Here is a 20,956-nt window from a genome sequence, read left to right as displayed (position 1 = left end):
CCTTGTGTCTAGAATTCTGTAGGAGACTCTGGGTTGGGACAGCCCATACCATTGCCTTTATTAATCTAGTGCTCTCCAGACATGCCCGGACTTCAGTACCCAGAATTCTCAGCCTTTAATTATACTGGCTGACAATGTTGCTTGTTGAAGTTTTTGGAAGACACCAGATTGGACATACCTCATCTGTGGTTTCCTTTCCTTTCTTTTCCTTAGCAAGGCCAAATTTAAGACATTTCCAAAATGCATCGTAGTTTCTCACACTAACTTGATTTTAGCGGGTAGAAACATGAGTAATTGGCCCAGGAAATTATGTGTGTAGTTGTAGAGGAAAGAGAAGCTGTTTTATAAGGATCCTTTATTGTCACATATTCAAGAAGTACATGCAAATGAAGCACAGGATTTGACTTTTTATAAGTATAACCCTGTACAAAAGAGCTGTCCTTTGAGTGGGATTGACTGGAATTCTAGGAGGAGAGTATAGGAAAGTCAAATCCTATACGAAATATATCAGAAATTGCTATTAGCAATGTGTTTGGGGAGCAGGGATGGGAAAGTTGTTGCCTTGTAGCTGTTGCAGAAGTGTATCACCCACCAACCCTAGGCAGGAGTGCCATTGGCAAGGGATGATGGGCATTGTAGTGCAGCAGCAAATGAAGGATCTTTTATAGAAGGTCTAGATAGGAGGAGTAGGGAACTGGACTCTGATCAGGGTCTAGGATAGGTAATTGTAGTTTGGAATTGGCAGAAGAGTATCTGGTGAGGTTTGTTTGTAACTTAGCCCTTAAAGAGATTATGAGATGTGGTTAAGGAACCACTTAATATTTAAATGGGTTAGGAATGGTGCCTGTTTGGAACTCGGCATCCTGCCAACTGCTCACATTTAGCTAAGCGGTTTCCTTCCCAGTAGCCAGCATCCTGGCCATCGTGACAGCGGCAGCGAATACAGGGACCGACCCACACACTATCTCCAGCAGGAATGATGTTGTGTTGGCTCCCATCAACATAACAATTTGGTCCTGTGGGAATAAAAGTATTTTCTCAATGTTTCACCAAGATTTACCCTGAAGATAAGAGAAAACAACAGAGACCATCAATCATCTCACACTTGGCCATTGACCAGTGGTGGGTTTCAAATTTTTTTAGAACCTCTTCTGTAGGTGTGGCCTGCTTTGTGGGAGTGGCTTGCCGACCATGTGACTGGGTGGGAATGGCTTGCCGGCCATGTCACCGGGTGGGCATGGCCAACTTACTTAACAACGCTTTTGCTTAGCAACCAAAATGTTGGCTCAGAAACTCTGGCATTTGAAGCACGCAAGTCTTAAAGCTGTCAAGTTACAAAACCCTTGCACCCCTAACTCTTTAGAAAAAAACAACCCAGTGGTGTTCAAACTTGACAGCTTTAAGACTTGTGGACTTCAATTCCCAGAATTCCTCCTCCAGTCCTGTTGGCTCAGGAACTCAATCATTGAAGCACGCAAGTCTTAAAGCTGTCAAGTTACAAGACCCTTGCACCCCTGCCATTGACCCTCTAAATGTAGCTTGCATGAGTTATCAGAAGCAAAATGGGTTTTCTATGTGAGTGTGGCATAGAAAAGGCAAATACAGGTAGTCCTCACTTAATGGCCCAAATGGGAATTATGGTTGGTAACCTGAGGTCATTAAGCAGATCACCATGTGGCCTTGCTCAATTTTACAGCTGTTTTTATGATGCTCACAAAATGAATCACCACAGCCATTAAGTGAACCACGTGGTCATTAAGCAAATCCATTTGCCTGTAATGGACATTTTTTTGCCGGAAACCAGCAAAAAACACCACAAACTGCAAAAAAAATTTTTTAGCAAATTGCAATTATACAATCACAGGCAATTTGTCAAGCACCCAAAATGTGATCAACTGACCACAGTGTGCAGCAGTCATACATTTGAGGATGAGTTTGTCAGAACTGAACAATTCCCTGCATTCCCAGATTTTGGAACATAAGTAAGAGTATAACTTTATAGTACTTACATTAGTCACAGAAATCTAATTCATTCTTTACATTTTCATTAGGGCACCCCTCAAAGAGGAAAGCAAGCGCCATAGCCCAGGGGTTACTTGGGAGTGGCACACCTTTCCCTTAATTTCTCACCTTCCTTGCAGATGGGGCAGCAACGGCCTTTCTCATAGATGGGATTGACACATGGTGGAGGGGCACAGTCTGCTACCAGGCAACGGGCAATTCCATCCAAGTCACAAGTGCACTGCTTGCATTCGGACGGCTGTGGGGTGGGTGGAGAAAACAAAGCTTCATCAATGGGCCACGACAATTTGCAACCACTCCTCTATGTACACAACAGCATTGGAAGGATTTATTCCCAAGATGAGCCCATCCTGTGTTATACTTTGCAACATGCATATTCTTACAGACTGGCACAAAACTTATTTTGAAGGTTATTTCTGCACTGTCACATTGCCATGCTGCAAGGTTCTGGAAGATGCCTTCTGGGCAAGCACGCCTCTTTTTCTTCATTCTCTCACTACAATGACTCTCTTAGCGCTGTGCGAACAGTTCACTATCACTGCAGTCACATAGTAAGTATTTGCAAGACATAATTAATCCCCTTTAAACAAAAACTTGACAGAGGTCACCTTTTTAGAGACAAGCAGAAGGAGTGATTTCAGTATTGATCTCATGCTTAAGCAACTTCCTTCTTGCTTACTCACACTTCCCTTTTCAGGTCCTGCTGAAGTCTCTTCCAGAAAGAGTTTTTCTAAAAAAGCATTAAGAATAAGATGCTGCCATATTGCTACTGGGATCCTCCCAGCTGAAGAATCTCACATTTGTGCCCAAATCTACTGCAGCAACAGTTTTTATTTTAAAGGCAAGTGTGTTATCCAAGCAAGTGGGAGAAAGACATGCCCAAAAGATTTATTTGCAGACATCATACTTCTCCATAAGTGAAACATTTTGCAAGCATTTCCACATTTTCTGCAATTTTGTGGCACTTGCAAACATTTTCATAGACTTCACAATACTAAGATGGTACCATCAGAGGGCACCATCCATTCAGATTGGCTTCAGTTTTAGGAGAAATGCAAGCCTCCCATAAGATTTCTTGAGCTATTAGCCTCCAGCCACCACTTTTATATAGTAGGAAAAATATATTTTTTGTTCTGATTATGCATGTAAAGATTGTGGTATGGAATTTCAGATCAGGATGTGCTAAACACATCTACAACAATGGAGGTGATGCCCTCCAGGAATCTTAAGGATCTGCACTTAAATAGTCAACAAAGATGTTACTGTTAATTTCAGTTTGTTATATCTCTAATAGCAAAGCCTACCAACAGTGTTAGGGAAGCCAAACTAATGATAATGAATAAATATAAATAAGTAACGATCAGCTTGACCCTATTCTCAATTCTCTTGTGCCCTTCCTGCTAGCTACCATATTTACTTAAAGATACAATCCTCACATTATTCTTCGCTGTATTAAATTCCTTCTCCATTGGACCAGCAAATGGTTATATAAACTCACACCTCTATTGAACTGTTGAAATCATTTTAGTTGGTCACATGGACATTATAGGCCTGTTGCCAAAAGACATGATCAGAATCCTAAAATTAAAAAACAAATTTATATAAGAAAAGAAGCTTTCCACAGCTTCTTAAAAATCCCCAAAGGCTTTCCAGATCTGATTTGGCAAGATGTTGCCCTATTCTGGTGCTATAGAAAAGCAAACAATTTTTCCCCTTCTTCCTAAATTGCTTGTCTTGTTGCTTATAATACTAAAATGTAATCCCTTCAGCTAACCACAAATTTTAAAAAGCTATTTGCCAACAACATTTCACTTTTATACAAATGCAAATGGTGTTACAGTTTCATTGTTACTTTTACTAAAAAATCAAACATGCAATATTGTACCCATTCTCCAAAAAGTTCTGGGCAAACTTCAAAATTTAGGCCTCTCTAAAAGGGCTGATCGTGCCTCACAAGCTACAGGAGGAAGCACTCTCTTGTTTCAGTAAGCCTGAAAAAAAAGATGCCACTTTTAAAAAATGAATTAACTTTAATGAATTTAACACAGTTCTGTTGGCACAGAAGCATGAAAAAGGTTGTGGTTGCTCTAATGAATAGGGGGAGATGCTTACTCATGAGATCCAAAGCAATTCTCTCAAATCATTTTCAAGTGCACACAATCTTACTCATTAAGAGTGAGAGAAGAAAATTAATGGGAAGGGAAATAATTATTTTTGGTGAATTAGGCTCCATCTGCTCACTGAAAAATGTCTCTTAAGAACACTCAGCAAAGTTGACAGCAAGGACATTATCTGCTCACTGTCCAGTCATGAGGATTGGCCCAGCTTACTTCATGGGAATGATTCATGTGATTCTCAGAGGCAGGGAATCCAAGAGTAGAGCAGGCTTTGATCTTCCACCCATAACATCTTAGTCTAGATCTGTTTATTCAGCTATTGGTAAGGATCTTTGCCCCACCCCCATTGCCCAGTTCCTCCTGGCCAGCAAGTTCTTTGGCCTGACAACTCACCTCTTAAAATACGTTTCAAACAATTTTAGCAGCAGCCAGAAAGAAGGTACCAAAGTAATTTAGTGTCGGAACTGAGAAATACCATAGAGCAGGGGTGTCCAAACTTGGGAACTTTAAGACTTGTGGACTTCAACTCCCAACTGCTGGCTGGGGAATTCTGGGAGTTGAAGTCCACAAGTCTTAAAGTTCCCAAGTTTGGACACCCCTGGCATAGAGGATAGTTGAATAGACAGAAATTGTACTACAGGCAGAAAGTCCTAAAATAAGTCCTAAAGTCCTTATTTTACTTGCATGCTGTCAAGACATTTTGACTTTAAGAAACCTCTTCTTCCTCATTTTAAATCTAGTGCTTATCACCTACCTCACTTTCTAATACACTGTAAGACAATCCTCGAAGTGGTAATTCCGTTTCCATTTCATAGCCAACTATGCTCCAGGAAAACCTCTAGACCAGTGATGAAATTCAAATTTGTTTACTACCAGTTCTATGGGTGTGGCGTGGTGGGCGGGGCAGGGGAAGGATATTGCAAAATCTCTATTCCCTCCCCATTCTGGGGCCAGCCAGAGGTGGTATTTGCCGGTTCTCCGAAGTACTCAACATTTCCGCTACCGGTTCTCCAGAACCTATTAGAACCTGCTGGGTTTCACCCCTGCTCTGGACTGAACAAGTCAACCCTATGTTGTCAATGTCCCAACTCGGATCTTCAATAGACGGAGGTACTTCTCAACTACTTTTGTTAGCAGCTTTCACTTTTAGCCCGGGGTAAGCAGGTTCGCACCCTCAGGGAAGGGGCCATCACCCATCCCTGCCTGGCCTCGGTGTTGTTGCCTGATGGTTTTTCACACCCCCACACACACCTCCCCCGCGTTCGTTGGCTTGCCTCACCTGGAAATACTGTCCCAGGTCATAAACCTGCCCTCGGTGCTCACAGCCGACGCGTTCGCAGCGCGGACAACAGTCGCCCGGATAATGGCTGACGTGAATGCAGGCAGGCGGCAGAGCGGCGCAGTCCGTGCGGGCACAAGCTGGCCCTTCCGCCGTGCACTCGCACTGGATGCAGTGGTCACTTTCCAGGGAATACCATTCCCCTAGGAAGTAGAGGCTCCCGTTGGCATCGCAAGTGATGACTGGCCCCGCCAGCCCGGGCCGAGTCACCGTAGCCAGCAGCAATGCCAGGCTCAGCAAAGGGAAGGGCATCGCGAAACTCCAGGAAAAGGGGAGGGGGCAGCGGCTGGGCAGAGCGGAGAAAGCGGGTGGAGAAAAGCCCCCGAGTCCGCTTTTCTCCAGGCAAAAGGGACCCAGCCCGCGGCTGACAAGCAACCTGCCTGGCCCTTACGCTCCTTTTGCCCTTTGTGCAGCCGCCCGACCCGGTGTGAAACCCGAGCACCCCTTCCCCAAAAGGGAGGGCGGAACCTCGGAACTGGGAGGGGCAGATGCATTGCCCCCCCCCCCGCCTGCCTGCCTGCCTGCCAGGCTGGTCCCGCGCTTCCCCTCCCACCCGCCTTCAGAGCCCCCCAACCCTCCGAACTTCGCACCTCGAAGGATCGCGCTGCCTCCCGGCTCGGATGCCCCCGCGCAGCCTTTCCTTCGATGCCCCTGTACGGTTCTGGGAACGGGAATGTAGCAAGTGGCCGGATCGGATACCTATTCCACCCTTTGCCAAAAGGCTGTTTCCGAGGGTGCTTGTCTGCACTCTGGGCTGGCGGCTGTTTCAGCCTTCTGGACGCGGCTCCTTTAAGAGGCGAGGCTTCCGATGAACGGGGGGGGGAGTGTTACCATAGAGACAAGGAGTTGATGCTCCCGAGAGCTCGCGCGGGAAGGTGAAGAATTGGGGAGGGGGTGTATAAGTGGAGAGAGGGATTTCTCCCACTCCCCGTGGAGCTGCGTGCAGAGGCTGTTGGTCAGTCCGAGGGCAAAAGCGAGAGGGGCGAGGAATTAAGTTGGCAGCACGATCGAAGCTGGGCCCGGTGTAGGGGAGATTGCGGGGTTAGTTTGGCCAGGCAAATAATACCGGGATGAGCTGCTAAAAATGTTGGAGCTGGGGATAATGGAGAACAGGTGGGTTTGTTGGCTGCGAGGGGGGGGGTTAATGAAATCTTCCCAAACTTTCCTTCCTTGCCCAAAAATATCCTTTTTAAAAGTTAAGTTAATTGTTCTTGGGATGGTTGTTATTCAAAGAAAAAAAACCCCACTTAAATCAAATTTAGGCCATTTGCTCAGGTTTGGGAAGTACTGGATCACTAAATAGGTGTGCGATTATGAGTTTGATGTATTGCTTAGTGACTCAGGGACTGTGACCTTGCCTTGTTGTGAATGATTAATACACAGTAACGATTATTATTATGGCTGGTCACGCCCTTAGATTGGATTTGGCAATTTTATCAACCTGTTGAGCTCTTCTCAAAGATTTGGGATAGGCAGATTTTAATTATTAAAAAAGCATAAAATGCAACATTAAGCCTAATAATATGTAGTAACAACAGCAGCAGCAGCAGCAACAACAACAACAACAATAATACTTAAATGGTATTCATTAATGCTGCTTGTGAAGAAATGGAGATAAATTGCCAGGTGTCCTTGCATTGGGTGCCTGTCACCTGCTATTTAATCCATATATCTCCTTCTTTTCTCTAATGCATTAGACTTGGGAATTTCTATTGTTATCTTGGAATTGGACTCTGCCCCCATGTTCCCCTTGTCCAGTTTCTCCTGGGAGCCCTTGAAGCCAGTGCCATCGCTCTGGAGGATGATAGAAGAGCAGCTAGCACCCAGCGAGAGACTGGAAGTGAAGACTATTTTGGGAACTGATCTCGTGGACCACAGCTTGGAGCTTCATGATGAGGTTTGGAAGGGGAACTTCAGGCCAACTGTATGACCTAAAAGTGTGGTTTATGCATTTTCCTATTGAAATATAGGATATAGTATAGAGAGGCTACAAAAATCACCACCTCATTTTGAATGGGTGTGGGTGGTATCTACCGTCACAATAGTGTCCCTTGCATTTTTGACAAGTTGAATAAAAACTTCATTGGTATTATTTATATGGAGCTGCTTTAATGTGATGTGCTTTTTAAACATGGGAACTGTAATCCGAATACTTTTGGAAGATTAGGTTGGGGAAAAGTGCTGAAGGCACACATGTAGACCTCATCAGTCAGTTTGGTCTAGTAATTAAGCCCTCAGGCTAGAAAGCAGGAGACCACAAGTTTCCTGCCTTAAGCATGAAAGCAGCCTGAGAGACTTTAGACTAGTCACTCGCTCTCAACCCAAATCACCTCAAAGGGGTTGTTGTGGAGAAAATAGTAGGAGAAAGCTCTGTTGGATATATTCACCACCTTGAGTTTTCTATAAACGTCTCAAGAGGTGGAATGCAAATAAAAAATAAATAAAGAGATGAGACTAGACATTTCATTTGTCATTTACTGTTTGCCACATGGAACAAAGAACTCTTCAGTCAAGAGCCATCTGCATGCTATTTAGTAATGTGAACTGATTAACGTTGATATGTTTGGCTAAAGTATCTATAATGTTTTGCCAGCATCATATTTTATACTTGTGGTTCCCGGCACTTCATTTCAGCAGTCTGTGCAAAATTAGTGTAGATCGGGGGTGTCACATTCAATGTCCTTGAGGACCTCATCAGGGTTGTGTTTGATCTCGGTGGGCTGGGGTAGGCATGGCCAGCATGGCATCACTCATGCCTGGGGAGGGGGCTCCTGTAGTGGCCTGAGCACTCTTCTACAAAAACAGGCTGCTGGGTCCCATTTTTGGTCTTGACAGCCTCCTGTGTGCGCCCCCCTGGAGGGAGGTTGTTGTGGCCAAAAATGGAGTCTGGGACAGCCTCGCGCAGCCCTCCCGAGCTCCGTTTTTGCTGACAGAGCCACCACCGGCCAGTCCTTCACTGTTTCCAGGTTGGCCCCATGAGCCAGATCTAAGCACCCCATCGGCTAGATCTGGCCTGGGCACCTTGAGTTTGACACCCTTGCTGTAGACTGTTGAGTTCTGGAGAAACCATCTCTCTTTTCACTGCTTTTGAAATAAAAACAAATAGTCATTTTGGGGAAAAATTCAGAGTTATAATCTGAGAACTGCCCAAATAGGAGGATTATGACTTCAATTATTTCTCCCTCCAGTGATCAAATCTTGGTCTCAAGCAATAGCATTCAAGCAATAAAATAATATTCATTATTTTATTGTTCAAGTGTTGCTCTTCTTTGTTTTTGCTTTTTTGGCCAGTTCAATCTGGATGTCCCAACTACTTTCAAAGTCTAGTTTAGATCCTGTAAGGGAAATTTATCTGCTCCGAGAAAGCCAAATTGTAAGAGTGAATTGATGAATTGCCTTCTCTCTCATCTGCAAGTTTCCCTTTTGACCCATGTCAGCTGGCTTCTAACACTCGACTAGAGTCCCTAATCCTATTTCAAGCTCTTTGTTCTACTACAGTCATTCACACCCTTTATTCAGCCTGGGGCAAAGAACAATAAACATTCCAAAATCCTTTCTCATGCTAATGGATTTACTTCTCTCTGCATGGATTAGTTAAAATATACTATGCATGTAAAAATAAAGAAAATAGAATAAATAACATGGGATGGATGGACAGAATCAAGATATTACTGGAATATTTGTGGAAGTGACGTACTGTGGATTGTCCCCAGAGACTGGTTTATCTGGATAGCTGTCAGGCCTGATTCAAAGGCACCTAATTCCCTGCCTACCAAGATCAACTGGTATGCTTTTCCATCTATATCTTCCTGGGGTCCATGACTCCAAAGCATCGTAATTTCTATTGTAATAGTAACTCACCATCTCTTTTGAGGTTTCTTACCTACCTTTCTATTTCCTTTTAATTTCAAGCTGTCATGTGGCAGAAGGGATACCTAATTTCACTGCTCTGCTCTTGTCCCCAGTCAGGACAGCTGAGAAGTGGTTCAGTAAAATAATTGTACTTTTGTTGATATGTAGGGCCAGTGGCGGTGGCTCAGTGGCTAAGATGCTGAGCTTGTCGATCAGAAAGGTCGGCAGTTTGGCGGTTCGAATCCCTAGCGCCGCGTAACGGAGTGAGCTCCCGTTATTTGTCCCAGCTTCTAGCTGTTCAAAAGCATGTGAAAATGCAAGTAGAAAAATAGGAACTATGTCTGGTGGACAGGTAAGAGCATTCCGTTCGGAACGATTAGCACATATGTGCAGGGGGAATCTTTACCTTTAGGGCCAGGAAGGGAGTGCTGGAATTTGCCCTCCAATAATGCCTTCTATTATGTCCTTTGTAGGCTGGGGATATTTTGTCTGCAGAGTTCAATATATTCCTTCCCTTTCTCACAGGGGAAGCAATAGTTGTGAAGGGATATGAATTCAGCTTTGCAGCTTTTATGGAATATCAGTGTTACAAAGATGATAGCAATGCAGTCTTACCTTGCATTGGGTGGCAATACAGATGGTCCTCGACTTATGACCACAAGTGAGCCCAAAATATTTGTTGCTAAGTGAGACAATTAAGTGAATTTGCCCCATTTTATGACCTTCCTTGCCACAGTTGTTCAGTGAATCACTGCAGTTGTTAAGTTAGTAACACAGTTGTTAACCGTATTAATGGTTCCCCATAGACTTTGCATGTCAGAAGGTCGCAAAAGGTGATCCCATGACCCTGGGACACTGCAACCGTCATAAATATGAACCAGTTGCCACGCATCTGCATTTTGCCAATCTGACTGTGGGGATGCTGCAGCAGTTGTAAGTGTGAACAATGGTCGTAAGTCATTTCTTTTCAGTGCCATTGCAATGGTTTTTAAATGAACTGTTGTAAGTCAAGGACTACCTGTATTCTGTGCTAGTCTGAGTGTGGAGAGTAGGTATTTTAATGTGAGAGTGGGGGAGTGTTATTATTGATAATAAATTTGTAGAAGAATTTTGTCCACCTTTTGTTAAAGGGTTGTGGCATAATAGCTCCCTCCTCAATTCTAAAATGCTTTTCAGAGCAGCTTCCCTCAGCTTCCTGTCCACCAAATGAGTTGGCACTACAATTGCAGACTGGCTGGGAATTTTGAGAGTTACGCAGGAGGATGGAGGTTAGAGAGTGTTGTTCTATAATTTCACAGCCTATGCCAAGTCCCTAGACAAATTAAAATGTTACTGAGATATATGAGCCATGGTGGCCCAGTGGTTAAAGTGCAGTATTGTAACTGCCCACTGTCAAGAGTTCGATCGTGACTGGCTCAAGGTTGACTCAGCCTTCCGTCCTTCTGAGGTCCATAAAATGAGGACCCAGATTGTTGGGGGCAATATGGTGACTCTGTAAACTGCTTAGAGGGGGCTGTGAAGCACTGTGAAGCGGTATAGAGGTCTAAATGCTATTGCTATTATGGGCTTTATACAGCAGCAGGCTGCTTCAGCATTCCAATCTTGAGTTTTATGACATGGATGAATTTAATGGAGAGCATTATTAATCATAACATAATATAATGTTGTATACATTGTTATCATTCATGAAGGGTGCTAAGTCTTGTAGTTACATCTGCTTTTGTTCTCTCACTTTTGTCTTTAGTTTTTACTTTTTAAAACTTTTTTCTTTTAAATTTAATTCTTCTTCATATGCTGCTGCTGTCTTAAGGGATATTCCCCCCCCCCCTTGGTATATGTTTTCAATCCATAGATCTCTGTTGTATGAGCAGGGATGTTTTTCTTTTTTGAATTTCAGAAGATTCATAGAAAATGAATTGTTTCTGTGTCTGTGTTTTGAAATTGATACATGTCAAAGAAGTAGAGTATGGGGGCATATGAGAGAGGCGTTGGAAACGAAGGGTGAAAAGATATAGGAAATAGCCAAGTGAGATGATAAGTAGCACAGATGAGATAAGGAAGCAAATAAAAGGGAAGGACAAGTAAGATAAAATATCTCTTGCAATCTTCCCCTTTGTGAGATCTCCTAAGATAGAAACAGTTATTATTTTGAGACAAATGACAACTACCATAAGCTATGGTCAAACGTAGCTGGATGTTTAGAGAAGAATGGTACAAAGTGATAGCACGCTAAGGAAACTTGCTGGAAAATTTTGAGTCAGTTTTGTTTGATAATTAAGATATTGAGCTGGTCCTAGGATTTAAATCAGGGGTGTCCAAACTTGGGAACTTTAAGACTTGTGGACTTCAACTCCCAGAATTCCCCAGCTGCCAGCTGGGGAATTCTGGGAGTTGAAGTCCACAAGTCTTAAAGTTCCCAAGTTTGGACACCCCTGATTTAAATCCATCATCAGCCACAAAAGTTCCTAGGTGACTTTGAACCAATCACTGCATTTTAGTCCATCCAACCTCACTGGATTGTAGTGGGGAAATATAGGAGGAGAGAGCGCACGGCTATGAGGTCGTAAAGAAAAAGTAAGATATCACATAAATGATTGATTTTGACATTTTGGATATTTGCATCGGATATGTCCAGAACCTCCACAACCATTTTAACCAATCTTGCAGCCTACCTAATATGTAGGTTTGTACCATGGTATTGAAGACTATTCAGTTATGAATCTGAACCCCAACCCAGATTTGATCTTGCAACATTATCCTGGGACACGTATATTTGCCTTCATTTGTGAAGATTATCCAGGCTACGTTATGACTTAGTCTTTCAAAGAAAAGGGAGAGTTTCTGCATGATGTTATTATCTTGCTCAATTTAGCTCATGAATCTTTGAACAAAGAAGCATCTGGAATGTAGCAGGAATGCTACAATTGTAGTCAGTGGTGGGATTCAAAATTTTTTACTATCAGTTCTGTGGGCGTGGCTTGGTGGGCATGGCAGGGGAAGAATACTCTAAAATCTCCATTCCCTGCCCACTCCAAGGGAAAGTTGCTGCAAAGTCCCCATTTCCTCCCGGTCAGCTGGGACTCGGGAGGCAGAGAATAGATGGGGGCGGAGCCAGTCAGAGGCGGTATTTACCGGTTCTCCAAACTATTTCCGCTATCGGTTCTCCAGAACTGGTCAGAACCCGCTGAATACCACCTCTGACTGTAGTCTTCAGATGTGTAACTATTTTTCATTATTTGGGCATGTGATGGAAGGGCATGGAAAGATTAACAAGTGACCTTCTTGGGATTTCTATCATGCAACTCTAAATATTTTGGGGTATGTCCGATGCACACAGTTAAGCCTCCTCCCTCTTTACAGGTAAAGACTCTCTTGGAATTCTATCAAGAATTGCAATTGGACCATTTTGAGCAAACACCTGATAACTGCATCTTACTGGCTGCTCCTCCCCACCTGAAAGAACTAGTAAGAGAGGAGATTCGCCTACTCCTGGTTGGCTTGCAGCAAAAGGCATTGCAGGAGGGCAGGTACTGGTGAAAATGAAATGCTTCACAGTGAAGGTGTAACCTGCTTGCAAATTCTAAAATATTGCAAGCAGAACTCTAAATTAAGGTCTGTAGTCTTCGTAGAAAGAAAGATGCTGTAAATCTCTAACTCAAGAGCCTGTGGACCAGGCTATATAAAACTTCCAAATTCCTTGAGATTCAAATTCCCCAGAAATCACACTGTCAAACTTTATGGGCCAGAAAGATGTTATTTCCCACTTTTTTTTTGTAGTGATGATGGGGAAAAATAGAGAAAACTTTCCCCCTAGTTCTACTGGGCATTTCCTGATGCATAGAACTTAAATCTCACTTCTGTCTCCACCTCCCATTTATGCAGACATCTCACAACAGCACAAGTCCAACATTCATCTCTTTTGTTTCTCTAGTGTGCATGATCCACAATCCATATACTGAGGCTGGGATTATGTCCCCTCCCTCTCCAAATTCAAAAGAGGGATTCATCTGAATGAGAACCCGGATCAAGCTCAGCAAAGGGGCTCTTGGCCAGATATTTGCCTCCTAACTTTGTTGCTGTATAAATAATAGAAAGGGCACTGAGGACAATTAGAATGGATTAGCCAGCAAGGAAAATGTTTTTCTTCCCAATATTTCAGTTGCACACTGGAAACAAGTTTGTTTTATTACCCCTTCAGGGTTTTCTTCACTATTTAAACCTTGCTGTCTCTTGGACCCAGCCTTGTGTAGTTTGGCTAGAAGAGTTCCTCTCCCATTATCTTTATTCTAACCGCTGTGCCATGATGGTGCAGTGGTGAGAAGCTAGTATTACAGGCTGACTCTGCCCACTGCCAGGAGTTCAATCCTAACCGGCTCAACCTTCCATCTTTTTGAGGTCGGTGAAATGAGGACCTAGATCAGTGATGGCTAACCTTTTTGCCATTGCATGCCAAAAGCAGGGGGAGCGCGGTAGGTCGTGCAAGCGCATGCCCCACCGATAATTCTGTGCGTCTGCCCTCCATGCATGCACACGCAACACCCCCATGATCCCCCCATTTTTGGCACACAATGGCACGGTGGACCCATTTTTCCTTCTCCTCAGGCTCCAGAGCCTTTATAGGAGCCTGGGAGGGCACAAATGGCCTTCCCCACCCACCCCCGGAGATCCACTGGAGGCCAAAAACAGCCTGTTTCCTGACTTCTGGTGGGCCCAATAGACCTGAAAATCAGCTGGCCGGTGCGCACGTGTGCTGAAGCTGAGCTTGTGTGCCCAACAATATGGCTCCACGTGCCACCTATGGCACACGTGCCATAGGTTCGCCATCATGGACTTAGATTGCTGGGGGCAACATGCTGATTCTGTAAACCGCTTAGAGAGGGCTGTAAAGCACCGTGAAGTGGAATATAAGTCTAAGTGCTATTGCTATCGCTATTGACCTGATTACGTGAGTTTAAGCCATGGTTCCTTTCATGCAGTGGCTAGGGGGAAAGAACGGCCTTTTGGTTAAACTTGCTTTTTTCTTTTAGTTTTAAGGATGCTCATCTAGATGATTTTCATTTCATATTCCAACAAGTTTATGGCTGCAGTCCTTGACTGTAAGAGATGGGTGGCCTACTCATGACTCTTATTAATTAGAAGATTGGGGCTAGGTCCTTGTCTCATGCCTGCTTCTTATTGCAGGGACCATGACTCTGCCATTGCTAAATACAACACACATGTGATCAACTTTGCTTTTAAGACAAATGCTGGAAGTAATCGGCCATCATCCAGGAGCAACAATCTCATCAGGTAAGACCCAAAAGTAAACTTTATTCAGCTGTCTTGTATATTACATATCTATTGCAATATGTTAATTCATATATACATCTGTTTTCCCCCTTTTTTAGATTCTTTGGGGGGGGGGGATAGATATATTATTTTGTACATTGTATTTCCCCCCATTTTCTTCCTAGTTATGTTTATATGATATGGGAGAGGAAAGGAGGAGGGAGACACAGACAAATAAGTGTTCCATTAGACTTATTTTTGATAAATATAATTAAGATTTCATTAATAGTACCTAAGTATGTATCAACATATAAGGGATGTTTGCCTAGGTCCAATATTTTGACCTGATGGTAACTGTAGTTTTTTTGGAGTTTGGATATTTGTGCAAAAACTGGCCGTAAATGGCTGCCTTGTTCATCTACTGCTGGAACTGAAATGCATGCTGTGCTAGGCGGGTCAAGCACTGCTCTGTACTCTCCATAGAGGAGAGGGAGTTCAGGACATTTACAGATATGCAATGAAGGTTACGAACAACTCCATCCAGATTCTGCTTCCCATTCCTGATCCGAGCTACTTCGTGCCAGAATGCCTAATTGTGGATTTGGAATCTTGCCTGGCTGAAGGAAAAGCTGGTCTGTCTTAAATTGCAGGGCATTTGTATTAATCCCATTTCTGTTTTCCTAGGTCATTGTCCTGTAGCAGCCCAAATGATTTGGAACCGTATTCTGATAAACTGAATATCGCTCAGATCGGCGAAATAGCTTCTAGACTTAGGCAAGTCTGCACACCTCCTTCCTTCTTTATATTTTTCTTCTAGGAACAGTTGTTAGAAGCAAGGAGCGCAAAGAGGACTTGTAAGGGGGGGTGAACAGAATTGCCAATGGTAAATATGGCAAATAATGGACTGGCTCATCAGAAATAGGAGTGCTTGGGGCAGCAGAGCATAAAAATACATGCCAATGAGCTCAACAATTTGTATTCAGAATTTTCTCCTCTACTCCCTATAGAATAACCTGCATCATACTCATGAAAACAAGAAGAACAGGGAGATCTGCAAGCATTTCATTCTGATTTCCTCAGCCTGCACATGTGTGTTGTGTTTTCTTCTGTGTGAATGTAGTGTATGGATCAGTTGTGGCAGAAGAGCTTTTGAGCAGCAATGCAATAGGAACTTTTAAACTGGGAAATCTTAGTGAAACAGCTCTACTACAATTGTTCCTCACGGCGTCGTGTTTGCTGCTGCCTTGAAATCTTGGCCTGAATGTATCCAAACTTCCATCTCTTTCCCTCTTTGGAAGAGGCAGAATGTGCAACCTGTCCCATTGCATTATGGGATGCAAAAAAATGTGGTTTTCAGGAAAAAGGATCACGAAGCGGGCACCTCACTAAACAGTTAAACAGTACCATGAGTTCTATGTATTGGATATAGGAATGAAAGGGGTCCTAGTTGCAAGGAATCCAGCAAGAAACAGTTCACTGCTCAGGAGTTTGGGAAATTTTGAACCAAAATGCTAACAGAGGAACAGACCCTATTAAGGTTAGGAGTGCCTGTGAATTTTCTTATTGAGCGTTTTCGTTAGGCACCTCCCTAACCTGAATTTCACATCCTCCCCAATACACTGAATTCCTACTTTTTTTTTTTAAAAAAAAAGCTGATGTCCGGTCTTCTAATTCAGTTTTGAATGGCTAGTTTCTATAACGGGAAACAAAAATTGGAGGAATCCATGGAAGTCTCACACTCAATCTCTGCCCCTGGCGATTGCTTGTTTTTCTCCCAAATCTCACATTCTGTCAAATCTTTATTGACATTTTTATCTAGGACTTTGCTAGAGGATGAATGCCATGCTCTGGAAAGATACATTACACATTTGCAGGTAAGGACTATATCTCAGCTTTCCCAGAGCTTCTAGACACTTGCACTTCTAAAAGTCCAATTCGGATTTTGGTCATGGATCTATGAGGCTGCTTTGTGCACCAGTGTATTGAAACTTCACTCTCAACTTGCTCTTCATTTAGAATATCCAAAGTGGTCCGGTGATCATCTCTGATTTGGGAGCTTGTCCTATGAAGTACTCTCAGTCCCATAGCTACAGCACTTGAGTTTTTCAAGGAGAGGGAGTATTGTGTAATGAAGATACGTTTGACTTTTATCCCAGCTTTGTAACTAATTCATTAGCTCCCATTCCTCTCATCTTTTCTGGTCTCAAGGTGGTGGTAGATGAGGGCTGAGAGATGCAGAGGAGAGGTCAATGGCATTTTTGGTGTGCAAATGCCATTGCTCTGGATGCAAAGTTGCTACAACACTACCCCCTACTGTTTGTCTCTGCTCTTCTGAACCAACTTTGCTCTGTGCTCTTTGCACAGGTATTCTGGGTAATATTGTCACAATGACATAGGAATGCAGGCAGGAGAAAGGAAACTTAATCTCCTTGACTGAAGGGACTGGGTGTGTATGGCTCATCTAAAATAGCTTTCTGTAGTGATAGGGGCATGTAAGAAGGGGGGAGAGTGAATCACTTCTGTGTACAGAACTCTCAATGCATAAATTCTTTTGGGAAAGGCAGGTATTCCTCTGGGGACTTACAAAGGAGTATGACTTTGACATTTCAGTGTCTCTTCAAAAATGTTCTTTGATTTACAGAACCAACTAGAGGAGGTGCATCAGCATGCTACTGAGCTGCAAGACAAAATGCATGAACCCACCATGGCTGGTAAGCAAAACTCTCCTCTCATGTTTTTATTTAGAATTAGACTGGGGATTGGAAAAGAGGTTTTTTTTCCCCAGTATAGACAGTATAAATAATTGGGCATAGATTATTTCTAAGCGGTGGTCCCCTGTGTTGTTCTTGGGCTTATTGTTTCTCCATCTTGAAATAATCCTCTGTCCGCAGAACTACAGGAAGAGAAACGTGTCATGGAGCAGGATTTGCAATTGAGTCTGCCCAAGTCATGTCCTAGGCCACCTTCCCCGATGTCAAACCAGTTTGGGAATAGCACCCCTTTGTCTCAGCTCAGGTAGGATGAAAATGCTTGCAAGCTACAATACTAAGAAGAGGTGGAAAGAGCAAAAGCCTTACAGGAGAAAGTGAAAAACTTAATCCAGCCTTGATTTATTATTACTCTATCTCCAGAATTTTGAAGTAACATTTTTGGAATTTGTTCAGTCCACTTTAGTGGAGTTTGGAGATCCATAAACTCTTCTGCAATGACTCGAATTTCTGCAATTTTGTTACTTTTGTTGGGGAGATGCTTAAATAAAACCTTTTGTATCACACAACCCCTTCTCTTTATTTCACAGCCATCCAAGAGGCTTAGTGAAAGGGCCAGGATTTGGACAGATCAATCCTGCTTCTAACGAGATTCCTTCACCAGATCCCAGGGATCAGATTTCTCTACTCTGCTATCAGCCATCATCCCGATGGAGCCATTCGACAAGGACCCCTTTGGAATGGATGCATCAAAAGAGTGAGGATTGCAACCAGGCAAGGAAGGACAGTGACACTAAGCTGCCTACAACACTGGGACATCCAACTGCTTCAGTATACAGACCAGCATCAGCATCAGCCTGGGAACCTGCTTTCCTTCCCATGCCTCCTGCAGAACCTTGTCCTCCGACTCGCTTTTGCCCCCGTATTAGATTGTTGCAGTGTAAAGGACCAAGCTAAGAAAATTAGAACTTCCTCTTCCTTCTGACATCTCACTGCTTGCTCCGTGGCAACAGTGCCCATTGGAACCACATGCTGCTGTCCCCTAGACTTGAAATGGGCTTAATGTTGACTACTGCTGTCTTTGCTCATTCTTATGTTCAAATTCATGGATTCCAAAGAAAGTAACAAGGCCATGCTAAATATCCTTTCTTCTGTACAGATAAGTGTCCTGGGAGTGCAGCACTGTCCCCCTGGGATCCTTCCTCCTCCTCCTCCTCCTCTCCATTAGGCAGTACAATAATTCCATTATAATATTAAAGGAAAGATACGGCTCCTCAAATCACCCTCTTCCGATCCCACAAAAAGAACTGTACATCCTGAGTTCAGGAATATAAATTTCATTAAAATCTATGAGACTTTTAACAATCTACAACTGGGAGAGTCACAGTATGGGAGACTCGTACAATTATTGCTGTGAACAACTGAGAGGTGGCAGTGGCAGTTGCCACACTCTGCAGGGGAGGGAGGGGACAGACATGGAACCATGCATTAAATAGTGCATTTTCAGTACAGAGGAGGGAAAGGATTGGATGCTGGCGACTTAAGGTAAAAATGCCATCATGACACGAAGCCATCTTTCCTCCCCATCATCTGTGCATGATGCAGACATTTGGCACTTAAAACACTGGCCATTTCGCCCACGTCACTGGCTGGGGCAGTTACCCTGTGGATAGGGACCAGATGTGCCCTTGCTGTTGGCATTGTAGCAATTGTGCATTCCTGGGAGCTGAGGGATGCCCCTTACAAGAAGTTTGGCATTGGTATCCCTACAAAAAAGTTTGGCATTGGTGTCCTGGTACCATTGCTGCCACAGGATAAAGGGCAAGGGAGTGGCTGTCAGGACCTCCTCCAAGGCCTTGCTCAGGATAAAGTGCAGGCAGCAATGCTGAAACGAAAATATGGGGCAATGAGGCAGGAAGACACAACCATTTAGTTACCCCTCCCCATTTGAGCCAGAGTGAGACCTGGCTTGTGTCACGAAGAGATCATCCTGCTATGAGATATTGGTGCTTCTGGCCACTTTCTTCGTGACTGCAGCATGGGAATAGAGGCTTCCATCCCCATTGGGAAGGGCTAACCACGGCTAACCAGGAATAGCTTTTGTGGAAGACCATGCTTTCTGACCTTTGTGCTTCCCTCAAGTTGCAAGGGTTGGTCTTGGCACATCATCTACTCTTAGCACCAAGGTTGGCTCTGCTCCTTTCCCTAGGGACTGGGGCCGGGCTAGGTCCCAAGGGTCCCTTGCAAGTAGAGGGACCCTGTTCAAATTCATTTGCTCCTCTGTAGGGGAAGAGAATGAACAATGGCTTCAGAGGCTCCATTCCTCAGAACTCAAGTACAAGCGTCTGCATAATTCAGTTCAATACTTTGCTCCACCACCTCTACACAGTGTGGCAGCAGCTTACAGGAGGTTTCCCACGAACTTGGGACTTTCCTAGATTTGAATCAGTCACATAGCGTCTCTATTAAGTGTGTGTGTGTGTGTGTTTGTATACACAAGAAAAGAATTCTAGACAGTTAGACAAATAAGGCTAGATCCTCCCTACCAATTATGAGAGATTTGTGGAATTTTCTTAAGCTTTTGGAACCATCATTGGAACTTTATATCTACAGTCCTGAAAAGGCTACCCCACTTTTCATAGAATACTAGAGAAGTGGGAAAGCTGGGAAGGTATAGATACTGATGGGTAGTGTGCAGTTTTCCATGCATGTGTGCAAGAGTGCTCATAAAGGCAGTAGTCTAGCTGAAGGTTGTCTAGCTCTAGACTGAACTTTGCCTAGAATATCAGCTCAGATTTGAAACCACTACTGACCCCCAGCACTCCCATTAGTTTCCTTGTGGGGCCAGCCAAATAGCCCTGATCCAGGGCAGTGAGGACCGTATCGTCCCCAATAGATTCTAGATTCGCTGGACCCAGGAGTAGCTGCCAGAAACCACCCTGAAGTGATTTCTAAGCTTCTAAGACATCAACCAACCTTCCTACTGGTACCTCTCAAGGAACCCCCGCCTAGTTAGCCAGTGCACACATCTGTCTCTGATCCTGGTCCTGGCTGTGAATTGGGGCCATGAGTATTACTTGTAAACAAAAGGGTTACAAGATGGCACAGGGACACTAATGAGGTGGGTGGGATGGGAACTCATAGCCCCCTCCCCCAGAGTCCAGCACAGCCTGGGAGCCAGGGGTCCCCCACCCAGTGGGGGTACTTTAGTATATCTGAGCAGAGTAGGGTTTAGAGAACCAGGACAGGTGGGAATGGATTGATGCAAGGAGTGCTCTCTGCCCTGCCTCCCAGGCTAAGGTTCACATCATTGAGTCTTGGCTGTGGGTTGAGCCATTGCTTCCGATGGTAATGGCAGCCATCATGCCAGCCTCATCACTTTTGGGTTTCTCAGGGTTCAGCAGCTGCACCTCCAGCTGGGATTCTGTTGAGCTGAATGCTGTTGCGTAGCGGCCGGTCTTGTGCTCAATAAGCGCTGGGCCCCACTCCCGGCTTGGCCGAGTAGCATTTTTCAAACGCTGCAGAGATACAAAAGGCAAACAAGGAGTTGGTGGTTTCAAGAGCTGGTTTGCAGTGGGATCTGAGGCAAGTACACCCATAATGTCCAGAAAGTAGCAGCATCTCTGCCCAGTTGCCTGCAAGCCCCGGTC

General features: G+C 44.0%; 3 protein-coding genes across 12 annotated transcripts in view; 1 reads left to right on the top strand and 2 right to left on the bottom strand.

Moving 5' to 3' along the window:
• Positions 1-351: 351 nt before the first annotated feature.
• LOC309389764 (von Willebrand factor C domain-containing protein 2-like) lies at positions 352-5,910 on the bottom strand. The gene is made up of 3 exons (XM_081948518.1): positions 5,419-5,910; positions 2,131-2,260; positions 352-1,016 (listed from the first exon to the last, which is right to left on the bottom strand). Exons 1-3 carry the CDS (start codon positions 5,728-5,730, stop codon positions 832-834), a joined length of 627 nt encoding a protein of 208 aa, XP_081804644.1. The 5' UTR covers positions 5,731-5,910; the 3' UTR covers positions 352-831.
• Positions 4,982-18,678, top strand: CCDC24 (coiled-coil domain containing 24). Of its 4 annotated transcripts, none has more exons than XM_081948515.1 (9): positions 4,982-5,249; positions 7,176-7,375; positions 12,691-12,857; positions 14,512-14,619; positions 15,283-15,372; positions 16,418-16,472; positions 17,240-17,309; positions 17,490-17,613; positions 17,897-18,678. In XM_081948515.1, exons 1-9 carry the CDS (start codon positions 5,210-5,212, stop codon positions 18,261-18,263), a joined length of 1,221 nt encoding a protein of 406 aa, XP_081804641.1. In that variant the 5' UTR covers positions 4,982-5,209; the 3' UTR covers positions 18,264-18,678. The 4 variants fall into 4 exon arrangements, with proteins under 4 accessions (XP_081804641.1, XP_081804640.1, XP_081804638.1 ...); XM_081948514.1 differs by lacking the exon at positions 4,982-5,249 and adding an exon at positions 6,340-6,519; XM_081948512.1 differs by lacking the exon at positions 4,982-5,249 and adding an exon at positions 6,340-6,591 and having other exon boundaries at positions 7,237-7,375.
• Positions 18,628-20,956, bottom strand: part of SLC6A9 (solute carrier family 6 member 9) — a 64,743-nt gene continuing 62,414 nt past the window's right edge. For all 7 annotated transcript variants that reach the window (XM_081948506.1, XM_081948510.1, XM_081948507.1 and 4 more), the window contains one exon: positions 18,628-20,824. In XM_081948506.1, the coding sequence (XP_081804632.1) occupies positions 20,609-20,824 (216 nt within the window). In that variant the 3' untranslated portion in view covers positions 18,628-20,608. The remainder of the gene's footprint in view (positions 20,825-20,956) is intronic.

The sequence above is a fragment of the Natrix helvetica genome (assembly GCF_964273705.1).
Source record: "Natrix helvetica genome assembly, chromosome: 3".
In the NCBI taxonomy this organism is placed as follows: domain Eukaryota; kingdom Metazoa; phylum Chordata; class Lepidosauria; order Squamata; family Natricidae; genus Natrix; species Natrix helvetica.
The sequence above is the reverse complement of the archived record's forward strand: the minus strand, read 5'-3'. Positions and strand labels throughout refer to the sequence as shown.